This window comes from Myxocyprinus asiaticus, chromosome 35 (genome assembly GCF_019703515.2).
Source record: "Myxocyprinus asiaticus isolate MX2 ecotype Aquarium Trade chromosome 35, UBuf_Myxa_2, whole genome shotgun sequence".
NCBI classification, from domain to species: Eukaryota; Metazoa; Chordata; class Actinopteri; order Cypriniformes; family Catostomidae; genus Myxocyprinus; species Myxocyprinus asiaticus.
Genome location: NC_059378.1, coordinates 34,668,192 through 34,686,216, shown reverse-complemented (window position 1 = coordinate 34,686,216; position 18,025 = coordinate 34,668,192). Strand labels below are relative to the sequence as shown.

Below are 18,025 nucleotides of genomic sequence, written 5' to 3'. Positions count from 1 at the left end.
TTCGAACTCGTGACTCCAGGGGTGGTAGTCAGTGTCAATACTCGCTGAGTTACCCAGGCCCAATATGGGTTTTTAATAAATCTATGATTACATCCTTGCAATGTAGTCATGTTTTAGTGATGCTTTGATGAAAGCATCCTATGTGGTGGTGGTGGTAGTGGGCTAAAGCACATAACTGGTAATCAGAAGGTTTCTGGTTCAATCCCCACAGCCGTCACAATTGTGTCCTTGAGCAAGGCACTTAACTCCAGGTTGCTCCAGGCAGATTGTCCCTGTAATAAGTGCACTGTAAGTCACTTTGGATAAAAGCATCTGCCAAATGCATAAATGTAAATGAAACTATAATTTGTACAGAAACGCAGACCATATGCCTTCAATATCAAATTGCCAAAGCAAGCTTGCTTTAAGAGAATAGTTTGACATACTTTTCAACAGTTCTCCTATACAAGAGTCTCACTTCTTGATTTCTGTTTTCCCTGCTCAGGACATTTGTTATTCAGCAGATTCCCAGCAGTAACCTGTTCATGGTGGTAGTTGAGAATAAATGTGACTGCAGCTCCACCCCTCCAGTAACCATGGAACCCATTGAAATAATTTATATCCTTTCATAAGCTGACAAACACCGATACTATATAGACTGACTCTCAAAAGTGACACTTTTTGTCAGGTTAGCCTCCTGAGACCCTAGTGTGACTACTGTGTGCATTTTCCATTTTGATTTGTAACTACTAGCACCTAATAAACATGCAAACAATTTTTTTTTAATTATTTTTTCTAGAGCAAATAGTTTCCCTAAAAATGTATGACAACATGCAGTATGTGGACATGGGTTGTTAAATTTTAAACAATACCACACTATAGAAAGTCTTTTTTTTTTTTTTTTTTTTTATCATATTGTTTATGTTTCCAGTAGAGTTGGATATTTATGTTTTTGAAACGTTACAGACATTACATTGGATAAATAATAAATAATTCTGAGTCAAAGTAATGGCAACCCTGTTAAAATTAAATTATACATTATAAATGTTGAATCTATGTACTGATTACCATTGTCCCATGTCTGCCAAACATGTTGAGTGGTCCAAACATCATCTGCAGCCTGAAACTGAACTGATGATAGGAATTTTGGATTGAATGCACTTAGCTGCGTAGAGAGCTAAAGGATGCTCATTTGCTCCCTATTTATTAAATTACTTAATGGAATAGTTCACCCAAAAATGAAAATTCTCTTATTATTCCCTTACCCTGATGCCATCCCAGATGTGTATGACTGTCGTTCTTCAGCAGAACACAAATGAAGATTTTTAGAAGATAGAACTCTGTCAGGTCCTTATAATAGAAGTACACGGGTGCCAGCAATTTGATGATCCAAAAGTCATATTTCGGCAGCATAAAAATAATCCACACAACTCCAGTCAATCAAAGAATGTCTTCTGAAGCAAATCGTTACATTTGTGTAAAAAATAAATCGATAATTAAAACGTTTTTAACTTTTAAAAAGAACTTCCTGCCAGCAGCTAACGCAAAGCATGACGAAAGCACGTCAGAGTTCACAACAGATTTCGGAAGTGACACTTATTTACAACAGAAGAACCAATGTCATGCGAGAGTTTGGCCATTTCAAACAGCATCAGAGCCCTGGATGAAAGCGCTGATTTAAAGTTAAAAACGTTTAAATTATAAACTTGTTTCTTACACAAACCTATCGATTCGCTTTGGAAGACATTCACTGATCGACTGGAGTCACATGGATTACTTTTATGCTGCCTAAATATGCCTTTTGGATCATCAAAGTGCTGGCCGTGTACTACTATAATAAGGACTTGACAGTGCTCTTCTAAAAATCTTCATTTGTGTTCTGCTGAAGAAAGACAGTCATTCACATCTGGGATGGCATCAAGGTAAGTGAATAATGAGAGAATTTTCATTTTTGGGTGAACTATTCCTTTAACCTCCAGTGTGCTGTCTGTCTGCACTGGTCTCAGAACAGTTAGAAATGCACCTTATTTTAATTGTAACTCGATATAAGGCCTCTGAAAGCAGCATTTTTCAGCATATGGATGAAACCATTGATTCTCAATGTGAAAATGCACAGTGAATATAGGATTTCTAAGGAAAAAATTAGCTAAAGTACACATTAGGGTAAATTGATTGATACTTTATTGTCTGATTTCTCATAAGTCATAAGTGGTACATTGTGGCGTTTTGTGATAAATCGCTAAAATTGTAAAAATGCCCAATCGCATTAAACCAGAAACTCTACTCTTTTGACTCAAACGGGTTTCAATGTAAAAACGTATTAAGGTTTCTTACCAGATGTAGTTCTGTTGGCATTTCTCCTAAAAAAACAAACTCTGCTGTGGCTGGCGCCATGTTGTTTGGTCACATGACTCCGTGCTATGAAAGTTTAACCCTTTACTGACAGCACAGAGTCTCCTGAACTCAGTTGGTTTAAATTCATTTAAATTATGGTTGCATATAGCGAAGCCAAAATACAACGTCCCTGCATGTGTACGCGTGGTTGCACGAGCTTAAAGCACAGTGAATATTCACTGTGGTCATGATGTAAAATCCCCCTCCTCCCACTCCCAGTTGTTGTTGCTTTTAACTTTTTGAACTTCACACTACTAGTTTTGTAAAAATGACCCTTGACCACTGAGCACATAATGAGTCTCTGAAGTGTGACAGACTGAAGTTTCAGAAGGATCGCAGACGACCACAGTCCTGTCACCCATTCCATCCAGAGGTACAGTGTGTGTGTGTGTGTGTGTGTTTTATGGTAATGTCCATTTTTAGAAATTCAGGGGGGAAAAAAACTTAATATTTATATATTCATATTTGTATATATTTGTTTATTTATTGTTTACTTATCTACTTATATATTAAAAATGTTTTATAACATTAATCACTGTGCAAATTCTCGTAAAGTTTTTTTTTTTTTTTTTTTTATGTGCCTTGTAATAAATCACATGCTTTAATTGAAAAGAAAAACCATTAAACCATAACATTTCTCTTTAAAACCTGTTTTGCACAGTGATTATTCAATTCTGAACATTCAACCCCAAAACATTTTGGAATGTAACAAATGTCGATGATGAACTAAAGTCACACCAGACCACATTATTTACAGTCAATATTTTTTAGTGCCAAAAAAATCTGTATAAACTGATCACTATGATTTTTTTTTTCCCTATAACAGAGCTGAAATATTGATCTTAATGAGGTTAATTACAAGGGTTTTTTTTTTTTTTTTTTTACTTTTCTGTCTATTTAAGACTTGTAAGACTTTCTGCCTTTTTACCAAAGGGTTAGAGTTAGACTAAGGATTGGGTGTACTAACTAACTGCTTTTTTTTTTTTTTCTCTCTCTCTCTCTCTACAGGAGAACCCTGTGGAATGTGGATCAGCGAATGCTTTGAGTTTTCCAATTGTGGCCATTCTATTCCCAGTATTGTACTTCCTCATCAGCAGGTGACCTCTGACCCCGGCCTTGACCATTAGGCTTATATTACGCTTAAATAAGATATAAGAGAGACTTGCTTCCACCAAACATGAAATCTCAGCCCACAGAAACAAAGTCATCATCTTGATGTTTGGATTTCAAAGGATAGATGATATTTATTACAGTCAAAAACAGTATTAGAATGTGCAGAGTTTTTTTAATTCTTACAAATGGACAAGCGAACATAACTGGATATTAGTAGCCACTATCAGCCATCACAGCTAAATGCAGTCCCTGTAGTTGTGATTTGAGATTATTTCATACACGACTTTAGTCTTAATCTGTACTGTGTTCAGTACAGAGGAAAAATAAGCAGAAATGTCATTAATTTCAGTATTATTTGCCTGCTTCCCAATCTGAATTGTACTTTTAAATAAAAGATGCATGAAGTGGAAAAATGGGAATATTTCACATTGCTGTTTGTAAGAATAGCGTACATTTTCATCAAAAGATGACATGTGGATTATTCACAAACTTTATAAGTTTTTCTTGCTTAATAGAAGTACTTGGAAAATGACTTTTAATTGCCTTTACATCAAAGGAAAGCCATGTTATGTAAATAAAAACATTTTCCATCAGTTTTATTCTTTGAATCATTTAAATACATTCTTTGAATGCACCATTATTTTGCATTTTTGGGTGATAGTAACATCTCTCTTAGAGGACCAGCAACTTCAATTGTAATGAAATAAAAATGATTAAAAATGTAATTATATGTCCAATCTCTGTGCCGAAAAAAATAATACATTGTCCTGAATAAAATTGGAAAATAATGAACTGTAATGAAGGTGATGAATCTTGAGAAAATAGTACATCAGTGCATCTTCACCAAACTGTAGACTTGATCGGCTGCATTGGATTTAACTAGTTTGTCAGGGATGGTGCTGTACATGTGGTAAGCACTCTTAACAAAAGAACAAAGTAAAGAAACAGAAAGATTGTTAAAAGTTCAAAAGACAAAAGTAAATGTTAGGTTTCAGTTTATAATGGAAATATCACTTGGTTCTGGTTTAATTTGTTATGTGGGTTTGTGGTGTGATTGTGTTCACCTCTTTCTCCTCAACCTCTTTCTGTTGTTTATTAACCAAAGCAACTGCAATGCAGTGCAGAAGCTTTTTGAAATGGTCATACAGTATTGCTTTGAAGAATGTATTTGTATTTTTACCTTTTTATGAACAAATTCTTTAACTTAATTCTTGAATATTATGCACCTTAAAGGGTTCACCAAAAATCTCAGTCACCATTCACATTCTTTTATTGAAAAAGAAGATGCATTCCCCTTAACATCTCCTTTTGTGTTACATGTAAGAAATACATTTATATGGGTTTGTAATAACATGAGGGTAAGCAAATAAAGACAGAATTTTCACTTTTGGGTGAATTATCCCTGTAATGAAAGGTGTGAAACAGGTTTTCTTACCTGTGGCTGGTACAGAAGTGATCAGAGAATAAATCTCTTCAGTTCCAGAACTTATTCTAAATATCATAAACTGTTTTTAGAAATCATATCACTTTTATCAATTTATACTTTACTGTATTATAGTATATTCTACTCATTACTGTATACTGAAAATATGTTTATTGTTTTGCAACTTAACTCACCTTGCCTCCTGCAATTTCATGACTGTCAAACTTACGTGAGGGCTAAAAAAATAATACAGATGGCCAAGATGGCTCTCTAACAACACGCAATTTGGTGAGCACTGCAAACTCGGAGATTTAATTTGACTTTTAGCATGGTCTGAAAGCATATTTATCTATAATTTAATGCATGGATGGTCACTGCAACGATTCAAATTAAAGAAAATGGGATGATCCGAGAAAAGAAAGAATAAGAGTGTACATCAAGCCAATGCTAATCTTGCTAACAAAACTGCTAGTTAGACACAGCAACTCCCAAACAAATTTTTGACTGAGAACCTGCATGATTACCTCAAGCCAGATTATGATTTTGTAGGAATCATGCTCGTTGAGTAAGAATTCCCTTCTCTCCCCGGCACTCCATGCAAGCCTCCTGCCACTGACGTGCACAGAACGTGGGCAGCAGGGGCACAAGCCCCTTTCGATCACAAATCTAAAGGTGCCATTTTGGTCATCCAGAAAAAGGGGAGAAATTGTTATAATTAAATTAAAATCTCATAATGTCACAAAAATAATGTAATGTGTTATTATGAGATTTTGTGGGTGTATTAAAGAAAATCAAGAGGAGGTGCCTTCAACAGTGCACGCTACAACAGATCTGGGGCGGATTCCAATCGCAAGTGATCCTCCCTATGCCCTATACTCAATCCGAACAGCAGAGCCCTTGAAGTGGGTACTCTAAAGGAAACATGGCATTACTGTATGAATGTACCCTTCACTAACAGGCTTGTGGAAGGGCCCTCCGAGAAAATATAAATTTTTTCACTTTTGTTTTGAACGAGCTTTCGAGTTGCATCCCCTTCTGCAGCAGTGCCCTTGAAGAAAGCAAAAAATGAAGTTTTGAATTCGCTCCGGAACATCAAAGTGCCATTACCATAGATGAGTATTAGGTCAGATAAAAAGTCCACTCCATGTATTGTGATCCGACATCACGTATCACTAGTGTAGACAGATTTATTAATTATAATGGGAGTGGTTGCGTCACTTTCAGTGATATAAATTAAAGTAGTCTTTTATAGAATATTGACATAAACTGGAGGAGCAGTCAGGTTCAACCAAAGACAGTTTTTTTTATTTATTTTTTTTAAACTAATAAGCCATTAGACTAATCACTTTCAGAAAAATACCATTAGGCTACCACAGTACCGCAGCTCCCTATATGCATATTATGCAGTCTGCTTAGGGCACCAACTCCCTAGGGGGGCACCAGAAACTCCACCGGCTGCCCTTATTCATATGTTATATGTTATTCAAGGACCCTGTAGCATTCGCGGATCACAGTCAATTGCTTCGCGCTCACACTTTCTCATCGCGCCTTCGCACCGTGTCCCACATTACCAGGGTAATGCCATGGTACTGAATGATTGATTATGTTCATATTTCATGATACTGTCTACTCCATGTCATAAACATGGGGTTATCACAGACCATGTCTGAAAATAAATATATAAACAAGTGTATTACCATGGTGCTTTTTGTGAGAAATATAACAGAATAGGCTATTATTTGTGATAAAGGAAAAATTGAAAAAACTATGTACAGTATATACAAGAAAATTGTTATATACTCAAAAAGCAAAGAAATTAGTTAAGTATTTATAATTACTACTCATAAATTATTTATTTTTTTAAATTAGTGACCTTTCTTATCCTTCCGCCCCGTCCCTGCTAAGGTCTGTGCATGTCACTGCCACCTGCCGTCAAACAACGGAAGACAGAGAGCCTTGAGACCGCCATGATCCTTTCACAACTCCAGGAGCTTTTGCTTCTAATAAATAATAATAATGCAAGAGTGATTGCAAATATGAAAGAGGTAATTAGTGAAAACACTAAACAGATTACCGACATGAAGGAAGCTGTTGAATTTGTGAGTGCTGAACTTAATTTTAAAGTCAAATTCGGCATAGTTGAGTCACATGTGAAAAAAAATTCCTTCGAAAAATTCCTTCGAGCATGAAAAATATCTGTCTCATCTGGAAGGATACTCACATTGTTGGAATTTGAGAATCAATGGGATCCCTGAAAAGGAAAGGGAAGATGTCCGGGAAAAGGTTTTCCAGGTGTGCCAGCAACTTTTACCAGAGGCAAGAGACAAACTTCCAAACACTGTCGATACTGTGCACCGGCTTGGTCGTAAACAACTGAACAGCGACAAAACAAGATGGATCATCTTCCAGTTTACCTCTTGTTTTTACCAGGATGCTGTCTGGCGGGCTGCAAAGGACTCCATCTTTCTCAGAAATACAGGGGTTCTGCTGTAGTAAAGACACCTCCGCTTAAATCTCTGCGCTCTTAAAGGCACCTCCGCTTAAAAGGGCACCTTTAGATTTGTGAACGAAAGGGGCAGGGGCTTGCACCCCTGTAGCCCCCGTTCTGTGCACGTCAGTGCTTGAAAGGGAACACTGCACTAAATCTTGATTTATTTTGACTATACGATTTTCAGTTTATAGGCTCCTGAGTCTTTAATGTGTTATTTATTTAATTTTTATGGAATATTACGGGGCACTATTGCTTATTGAGGAAGGAAGTTAACTTGTTATCATTTATACAGACTGTACAATTCAGGACTAAAATGTCTGACTTGTGAGAATTATTGGATTCAGTTTAATAGCCCAGACACTTTCTTTGAATTTAAGGCCCTTTGCTGCCCCTTACTTGCTGTCTTTAATATTTATAAGTGTTCTTATTACATCATCTTATTCTTAATAGTAGGAGTTATGCAGTACATTTTGCACTGCACTATATTGATATATAACTTTTTCAAAGACTTTGCTGTTTTCATCTATATGCATATATTCTTTGAATAATGAGAATTCTTATAGTGAGTTACCTGTATCTATATACCTCTAGTTAGGTCTATTTCTCGCTTTTCTTTATTTCTTTTATTTTTTATATGTCTCTATCTATTATCTCCCTTAATGTTAGAGAGCTAAGAAATCTTATGAAACGTAAAGCAGTTTTTCTATTTTCTATCTTAAACAGCTCAATTCTGACTTGTTTCTTGCAAGAGTGTCTCTCAGCCAAAGAAGACTTTAATTTTTGGAGATCACAATGGGGACTGGACTTATGGATGTCTCATGGAACGACTAAATCAGCTGGTGTGTGCATTCTGCAAAATCATTTTAAAGGAACAATCTTATCCACTAGTTGTGATCCAGATGGACGCTATGTTTGCCTTTTACTTGAAATCTCTAATCTGATGTTTATTGTTACTTAAGTTTATGGGTTTAATCAGCAAACACAAAATGAAGTTTTTATTTTTTTTTTTATCGACTGGAAGAACATTCTGGCACTGTTAATTAAATATCCCAATTATATTTTAGTTTTTGGAGGAGATTTCAATGTGGTTCTGAATAGTAGCATTGACAGGTGGCCGCCAAAATCTGAAAATTCTAGTTTTTACTTGAAGATGTTCATGCAAAGGTTTTCTTGATAGCTGGAGGGAGACTCATCTCAATCAAAAAGCTTTTACATAGAGCAATAACTCTCTCTCTCTCAAGCCAATCTCGGATTGACCTGTGGCTTACTTCTAAGGAGTTGTGTAACATTTCAGCTGACATTATACCATCGCCTTTCTCCGACCATAAATGTATTATTATTCACATTCCTCTTTTAGCTACTGTTAACTCGCTTAGGACCCCTTCTTATTGGAAGCTTAATAACTCAACCCTTACTCATAATGAAGCAAAACATCAAATTGGTAACATTATTACATATTTTTGGAACAAAGCAAATGAGCAAAACAAATACTGCAGCAATTAGGGATTAACTAAATATGAAATCGGCAAGTATCTTCGAAACTTTAGTAGTGATTTAGCAAAAAAAAGGAAATCTAACGAGAATACAATCATATGTAAAATTACCAGTCTTTTATCTAAAAATGCAGAAAACCTTACTGACTATTAAAATAGAAAAATAGAACTTGCTGAACAACAACACAAATTAGACAATATATAAGCACAAAGCTGAAGGGCCGTTTATTAGATCGCACAGAAAATGGCTCAAGGAAGGTGAGCAAAACTCTTATTTTTTTAGACTAGAAAGGCAGCAAGCCAAAAATAATCAGATTGAAAGACTTATGATTGATGATATAAGTGATGATCAAAAGTTTATTGCAAAATTCTGTGCTAAATTTTATAATGATTTGTATACTTCTAAATTTTGCCAGCAAGACGCCTTTGATTTAAAAAAAAAAATAAAAAAAAATAAAAAAAAAAATAAAAATCTTTACCGAATATAAATCAATTAAGTAAAACAGATCAAGCTCTTTGTGATGCTTCTATTACTCTGAAAGAAATAATCGAAGCCATTAATGCTTTAAAAAACAACAAATCTCCTGGAACAGATGGACTCACTTAGTTTTATATAGTTTTATAAATTATTTAGCAAAAAAATAGCACCATTTGTGTTAGAGGTTTAAAGAGGTTTAGACTTTAATCCCAAAACCAAACAAAGACCCCCTTCACATAGACAAATGGCGTCCAATCACATTATTAAATAACGACTACAAAATAGTTGCCTTAGTACTGGCCAAAAGATTAAAATGTGTACTGAACTCCATTATTGATGAAACAGGATTTCTCCAAAACAGACATATATCAAATAACATACAATTAATATTAGACATATTAGATTATTCACATATAATTCATAAGTACAGTTACATTTTATTTTTAGATTACTGTAAAGTGGTCTGGGTAGCTCAGCGAGTAAAGACGCTGAGTGACTCCAGCCAGGTCTCCTAAGCAACCAAATTGGCCTGGTTGCTAGGGAGGGTAGAGTCACGTGGGGTAACGTCCTTGTGGTCACTATAATGTGGTTCTTGCTCTCGGTGGGGCGCATGGTGAGTTGTGCGTGGATGCCATGGAGAATAGAGTGAAGCCTCCACACGTGCTATGTCTCCGCGGTAACGCGCTCAACAGGCCACGTGATAAGATGCGTGGATTGACGATCTCAGATGCGGAGGCAATTGAGATTTGTCCTCCGCCACCCAGATTGAGGCGAGTCACTACACCACCACAAGGATTTAGAGCGCATTGGGAACTGGGCATTCCAAATTGGGGAGAAAAGAGGAGAGGAAAAAAAGATTACTATAAAGCTTTTGACACACTAGAACAGGAATGTTTTTGTTTCAAGCCTTTCAAAAAATAGGTTTTGGTAACTCTTTTTGCAGTATGATTATAATGCTGTATATAAAAACAGTAGCTGCATTAAATTAAGTGATGGTACTTCACCTAGATTTTCTCTAAATCATGGAGTCAGACAGGAATTTCCAGTCTCTCCCAATCTTTTTTTTTTTTTTATTCCTCACACATTAAAGCAAGCCACAGAAATAATTATTAGTCAGTTATCTGATGATACTGCTCTGTTCCTAGAAGATTCTTTGCAAATCCTCTTAGCCCTGCATACTCTCCAATTCTTCTCTAAAGCTTCAGGTTTACATCTTAATCTTAATAAATGTGAATTACTACCAATTAAAAGTTGTTCTACTTCTTCAATTGGTGTATTTCTGTCAAAAATTGTGTAACATACCTTGGTATACAAATAACCAAAGATAACGCTAGGTGTTCAGTGAACTTTAACCCAATAATTGCAACAATGAAAAAGTTTAATTGCTGGTTACAGAGAGATCTATCTTTGAAAGGCAGAGTTTTGCTCACAAAGGCAGAGGGTCTGTCTCGCCTATTTTATGCCACTCAATCGCTTCATGTAGATAAGCTCACATGTAAATTGGTCGATGAAAGTCTAACCAGTTTTTTATGGAAAAACAAATCTCATTATATATATAAAAACAATCAGTAATACTAAACTCCTAGGGTGTAGATTTGTATTGAACATTGGGGGGGTTGCAGGGTGAAGCACTTACATGTTTCCATTGATCATAGTATAAATATTATGTATAATTATAATTATACATAATTATCCTTTTACTTATAACTATATAATTAACCACGCTCCCTGCTGGCCAGAAGAGAAGGAAAAGGACTCCTCCCCAGTCTCTACCCGAGCTCTCGACCACAGAGGTCGAACCCCAGTCTCAGCCTGCACTCTCTTCCACGGCTCTCAGCCCCTCGAGCCCCTCACGGCTCCACCTTCCACGGCTCCGCCCCCAGTCCTTGCCCTGTGGCCGCCTCCCAGGCCCCCGGATCCATTTTCAGCCCTGAAGCTGCCTCCAAGGCCCCCGGATCCATTCCCAGCCCTGAAGCCGCCCCCCAGGCCTCCGGATCCATTCCCAGCACTGAAGCCGCCCCCCAGGCCCCTCGATCCTTTCCCAGCCCTGAAGCCGCCCCCTAGTATTGTAAGTCACCAGGTAGGGCATGTTGGGTTTGGGCAAGTGGGGCTGAAGTTTAAATTTACTCGCAGCTTTTTATTGCATTTTTGAAAGCATTGCGAGTAAAGGTTGCTGTTGAAACAGCAATGACAATTTAACAATGTCACAAGATGTATTTAAAGTGGAAAATTTTAAAACTGGCATAAAACTTCAATCAACAGCGTTTTTAATAGTGATAACTGAGAAACTGGTAAACTGGAAAGTGGTGAATAGATAAAAAAAAACAGCAAAAAAAAAAAAACGACAAAGATTCTGGAATGAAATTATGACATAAGATAAAAATAAAAATGACCTAGACTATTTTTTTTATTTATTTTAAGTGAAATTACAGGACATGGTTTCAACCTACACAAGAGATTTATATCTAGTTAAGTGGTTTAAAAGTTAGTATTCTACAAGTAGTAGTATTTAGTATTCATTTCTAAAATGGACTTACAAGCTTTTGACATTGTTTTGTTAGCAGGCAGTGTAGATATTTGAATGTGAACTACAGAAATAATTCAATAATGTTACAAGATACAATATTTAAAAAGGAATGTTTTAAAAAGAGTATAAAGCAGGCCATACTGTAGGCATTCTAGACCCCATTTGGGTGGGCTTCAGCCCCCTATGGGTTGCAGAGTACTTCAGTAATGTAGTAGGTTCATTCTCAGGAGACAGTGTTGCCAATAAATATACAATTACAAATGTGCTATGTTTATATTCTTGAAGTGGTTATGTTTATTTTTATAAGATTATAGTGTTTATTATACAAAGTAAAAATATTCTGAAAGATTATTAGCTGGCCATCTTGAATGATTTAAACACAATTTAAAAAACAAAACACTACAGTAAGTTTAATAGCAACTTGTTCTTATGTTTTGGCATGAGTATAAATAACTATCATCTGCATACATCTGAACCTGAACCACTGGACAAACCAAGGATAGATCATTAATATATAAACTAAATAGAATTGGTCCAAGGATTGATCCCTGTGGGACTCCAATGGTACAATCAAAAAAGGATGAGCATGTATCATTGACTCTTTTACATTGTTTTCTTAGGTTTAAGTATGATTCCATCCATGTTAATGTAGTAGTATAACAATTACTAATGCAATATGTGGAATACTATGTGGAATACTTTGCGCAAATGTGCACATTTTACAGTGTCACTGGCGGGCTGGCAAGTGGTGTTAAATATAAAACATTTCTTACAGCTTTTTGTTGCATTTTTTTTTAAAGCATTACAGGTAGAGGCGGCTGTTGAAACTGCAATGAGAATTTAGCAATGTCACAAGTGTATTTAAAATGGAAAGATGGGCATAAAATTTGAATTACAGTAGCAATGTTTTTAACATTAGTGATAACTGAGAAACTGGCAAATTGGAAGTGGTGGATAGATCCCAAATTAACTAAGACAAAGACTTCTGGAATGAAATTATGACATAAAATAAAAATAAATATGACCCAGACTATCTTTCTTTAACAGTACAGTTGTCATTTAACTACACAAGAGATTAACTATATCTACAGTAGTTGAGAGGTTAAAAATGTAGCATTTTACAAGCAAAGCCAAAATGTACTTACAAGGTTTCGAAGTTGTTGTTTTTTTTTGCAGGCAGTGCAGAGGTTGTATTGTTAACTACAGATCAAATTCAATAATGTTACAGTGTGTAGATACAATATTAAAAAAAGAATGTTTAAAAATAATTTATAAACAATTATTCTTAAAAGTTATGGATACATCGCACATGGCCACAGACAAGAAAACATACTGTGTGCATTATAGTGGTATAAAAGCTGATCTGACTCAAAGACAGCAATGTATTAGTTTTCCCCAGTTACAACTGTCATTGAAGAGCTGAAGTGGATAAACTTACATGTGGTTTCCTTTTTCAAGCTTGTTTGCATGGTAGCCTTGGGATGGAAATCTACAAATATAAAAATAAGATGTCTATAAATTGTTTGATTTTGAAACAAAAGTTACAGGCTCGTATGTAATACAGATGGATATTGTGACTGTTAAAAGTGTAAAGACATTACAGCTTAAGCTGTTGAATAAAACATTGTAAAATAGGTCCTATAGGTATAATGAATCTGGAAGAACAATATTCACTTTGAGGTCATTCAAGATGGAATAAGAAAAATGCTTTTTGTTGTCCTCAGGCACAAGTTTTAATTCACAAATTCAATTACTCACAAGTTTTCATTGCCGTTATATGATCACCATTTCAAAGAGTAATAACAAAATTTATTAACTTTAATGTAAAATGTAAAACTTTGTTGTCTTTAGGCACAAGTTTTGATTTGCAAAAACACTTACAGTTGTGGCCAAAAATATTGCCACCCTTGGTAAATATGAGCAAAGAAGGCTGTGAATAAAAATATGCATTGTTTATCCTTTTGATCATTCATTAAAAAAAAATCTAACCTTTAATTGAAGTAAAACTATTGAAACAGGGGAAATATCATATACCATAAGTACTGGTACCTTTTTATTCAATCCTTTTTGCAACCTCCCTTTGCCAAGATAACAGCTCTGAATCTTCTCCTATAATGCCTAATGGGGTTGGAGAACACCTGTTAAGGGATCTGACACCATTCCTCCATACAAAATCTCTCCAGATCCTTCAAATTCAGAGGTCCATGTTGGTGGACTCTCCTTTTCAGTTCACCCCACAAATTTTCTATGGGGTTCAGGTTAGGGGACTGAGATGGCCATGACAGAACCTTGATTTTGTGGTCAGTGAACCATTTTTGTGTTGATTTTGATGTTTGTTTTGGAACATTGTCCTGCTGGAAGATCCAACCAGAGGCAGCCAGGTTTAGATTTTTTAGAGTCCATGATGCCATGTATCCGAACAAGATGTCCAGGACCTCTGGCAGAAAAACAGCCCCACAACATTAAAGATCCAGCACCACATTTAACCGTGGGCATTGGGTACTTCTTCATCTCTGTGTGAGCCAAACCTCTGGTGTTTCTGGTGTTTGCCACCAAAAAGTTATTTTTTGTTTCATCTGACCATAGAACCTGTTCGCATTTGAAGTTCCAGTAGTGTCTGGCAAACTGAAGATGCTTGAGTTTGTTGTTGGATGAGAGCAGAGGCTTTTTTTCTTGAAACCCTCCCAAACAACTTGTGGTGATGTAGGTGGTCTTTTTTTTTTTTTTTTTTTTTTTTTGAGACTTTCTGACCCCAAGACCCAACTAATTTCTGCAATTCTCCAACTGTGATCCTTGGAGATTCTTTGACCACTTTAACCATCTTCTTCACTATGCGTGGAGGCAATATAGACACACGTACTTTTCCAGGCCGATTCTTAACATCTCCAGTTGATTGGAACTTGTTAATTATTGCCCTGATGGTGGAAATGGGCATTTTCAGATTAACTTTTTTATTGATTCATATATTAACAAATAAAAGCAAGAACATTTACAAACAGAATCAATATTAACCCCCTCTATTAAGCTTAAATCTATGTAAAATCTTAAATTGCACAAGGCGAACCCTTGCATATCTAGAATCCTAGTCCACACTCCTTCCTCCAATACCAAATTCAAATCTTTCTCCCATAATCTCTTGATAGAAGTTAAAGCTGCATCCCCCAGACTCTAAATTAGCAGGGAGTAATACACTGTGTGCTACTCCCAAAAACTGTACAGGGCATGTGGCGTAGCTGTAATAACCAATAAAACTGAGATCTGGGAATCCCAAAATGATGACCCAAATTCTCAAAAGATCTCAACACTCCACTCTCATACAGGCCACAAGTGCTCTGAATCCACTCTGACCAACAGAAAGGGGATTTATTGATACATAATTTGGGGTTCAGCCATATGCTTGAGGCAACATTTAAATAAATGTCCAAATAAAATACAGTGGCCACTCTTGTCCAAATCACGTGCAAATGTGAAATAATGGGGTGTGACTTAACTTCTCCGGTTAGTTTGATAGAAAGGCTTTGCAATGTTGAAATAGGGGCAAGGACTTCCTGTTCAATAGAAAACCAGGGAGGGGCTCTTTCAGGTGGTAGCATCCAATGAGCCAAATGTCTGAGACAGAATACATAATAATAAAACAAAATCTTGGGTAGGCCTAGCCCATCTTTGTCAATCGGCCTATGTAATTTTTTGAAATGTAGTCTGGGACGTTTACCATTCCATATGAAGGACTTCGCTATACTAACAAATTGCTTGAAATAAGAGAGGGGGACATCTGTAGGGAGTGAATGTAGCAGGTAGTTGAATTTTGGAATACAGTTCATTTTAATAACATTAATCTTCCCAATCATCGATAAATGTAATGAAGCCCACCTGTCCACATCGCTCGAAAACCTTTTAATTAAAGGGTCAAAATTAACTCTAACTAAATCAAACAAATTTGCTGGGAATAAAATACCCAAACACATATACCCTATTTGGGCCAATGGAAGGCGCCCGGCTGGAAGGCCATTACTGGACAGTACGCTGTTAGAGCCAAAGCTTCGGATTTAGACCAACTGACTTTGTACCTGAGAACTTGGAAAAGGAATTAATAATTCTGTGGAGGCAAGGCATAGATCTAGTAGGGTCAGAGACAAATAATAAAATATCATTTGCGTAAAGCAGAAGCTTATGCGCCACACCTCCCGCCATCAACCCTGGAAAATCATCCTCCTTTCTTATCGTGGCTGCTAATGGATCCAGGGCAAGACAGAACAATAATGGGGAAAGAGGGCAACCCTGCCAGGTGCCCCTATTCGGAGTAAAATAATAATCTGAAATTAATCAATTTGTTTGTACTGCTGCTACAGGGTGTCCATCAAGTAACTTAATCCAACCAATGAATGTATTCCCAAACCCATACCTTTCCAAAATCTTAAAAAGATAGTCCCATTCTACCACATCAAATGCCTTTTCAGTGTCAAGTGAGATGGCAGCAACTGGAGACTGATCATTCGCTACTGACCACATGACATTAATGAAATGACTAATGTTATCAGAAGAGCTACGGCCCCGAATAAACCCAACCTGATCTATATGTATAAGAGATATCATAACTTTACTTAATCAGTTAGCCAAAATTTGTGACCAAATTTTTTACATCTAGCTTGATCAGGGAAATTGGATGGTAACTTTTACACTCATTTGGATCTTTGTCCTTTTTAAGAATCAGGCTGATCCGGGCTTGGGTCATGGTTGGCGGAAGCTTTCTGTTCTTTAATGAATCTGTATAAACTTCTAACAAAAGTGGAGCCAATTCTGTAGCATAAGATCTAAAAAATTCAGCAGTAAAACCATCTGGTCCCGGAGCCTTGCCTGTAGTAAATGTAAGGTAAGGCCTTAATTACCTCGTCCAGCTCCTCCAAGGTTATCTCAGAATCAAGAGAATTTTTTTGCTCAGTCATCAATTTAGGGAGTTCTAATGGTTCCACAAATTTCCTAATATCTTCATCAGTAGATGAAGACTTGGAACTATAAAGATCAAGATAGAACTCTTTAAAGGCATTATTAATATTAATGGCTGAGGTAAAAATTTCAGCATATTTCACTGAGGGAATGGTAGAAAAGACTCTCTCTGCTATATATATCTAGCCAAAAGCTTCCCTGCTTTGTCCCCCGACTCAAAGTATGACTGTCTCGCCCTGAATAACCAAAACTCCACTTTCTGTGACAAAATAGCATTATATCTGTATTTCAATCAGGTCAATTCTTTGAGGCCAACAGATGACATTCTGCACTTCAGCTCTGCCTCTGCACTTTTAATATTTCCTTCCAATTCCACGAGTTCTCAGGCTTTGGAGTTTTTGGTAAATTTCCTCGGACAGAAAAACAAGTGTTCAGTGAGCCGGCTGTTTATGAGTGTAGCAGATGACATAATCATTCCAATGTCCCACAAAAAAACTCCAGCCAGCAGTAGGCATAAGCACAAAGAACGAACAGATTCATCCACAACTGTCCCGAAACAGTGTTATTCCACAAAACAGCCTCCAGCTGCTAGGCGGAACCAGCACAAAAAGAAACAAAACAGGCGTCCCGGTTCCTTGGATGGTCAAGAGTCAAATTCACTCGGAGGCCACGTAAAAAGAAAACACCATGACTTACTCAGTACGTCAACTTTATAAAAGACATCATTTGTGTGGGCATGTAGATATTTTGCGGTCATCCATAGTGTCCATTCTCAATCTGGCCGGGAACCTCAGTGCAAAAGCAATCTTCCGTCAATGCAAAAGTTTTTTCCACAAGTGTCATTCCACAAAACAAACTCCAGCCGCTAGGCTGAGCCAACACAAAAAGAAACAAAAAGTCAATGAACAGCGAGTCAATCCACTCACAAGAGAAACACCCAATGGTTTACTCACCCATTGTTTCAATGAAGGACACTGCTTGTTTGGGGCATAAAAATACTTTGCGGCCATCCTTTGTGTCTATTCTCAGTTTGGCCGGAAACATCAGTGCAAAAGCGATCTTCCGTTGATGTAAGAGTTTCTTACATTCCTTGAACCGATCGCATTCCTCTCGTTGAATTCGCAAAGTCCAGGAACAAGAAAATATTGTGATTTCAGAAATTTGGCCAGAATTGATCGGGGCC

General features: G+C 36.6%; 1 protein-coding gene across 8 annotated transcripts in view; it reads left to right on the top strand.

Moving 5' to 3' along the window:
- LOC127426073 (voltage-dependent calcium channel subunit alpha-2/delta-3-like) overlaps positions 1–4,211 on the top strand; it is a 92,073-nt gene extending 87,862 nt beyond the window's left edge. For all 8 annotated transcript variants that reach the window (XM_051672571.1, XM_051672567.1, XM_051672569.1 and 5 more), the window contains 3 exons: positions 485–600; positions 2,667–2,746; positions 3,382–4,211. In XM_051672571.1, coding sequence (XP_051528531.1) covers positions 485–600; positions 2,667–2,746; positions 3,382–3,474 — 289 coding nt within the window. In that variant the 3' untranslated portion in view covers positions 3,475–4,211. The remainder of the gene's footprint in view (positions 1–484; positions 601–2,666; positions 2,747–3,381) is intronic.
- The last annotated feature ends 13,814 nt before the right edge of the window (positions 4,212–18,025 follow it).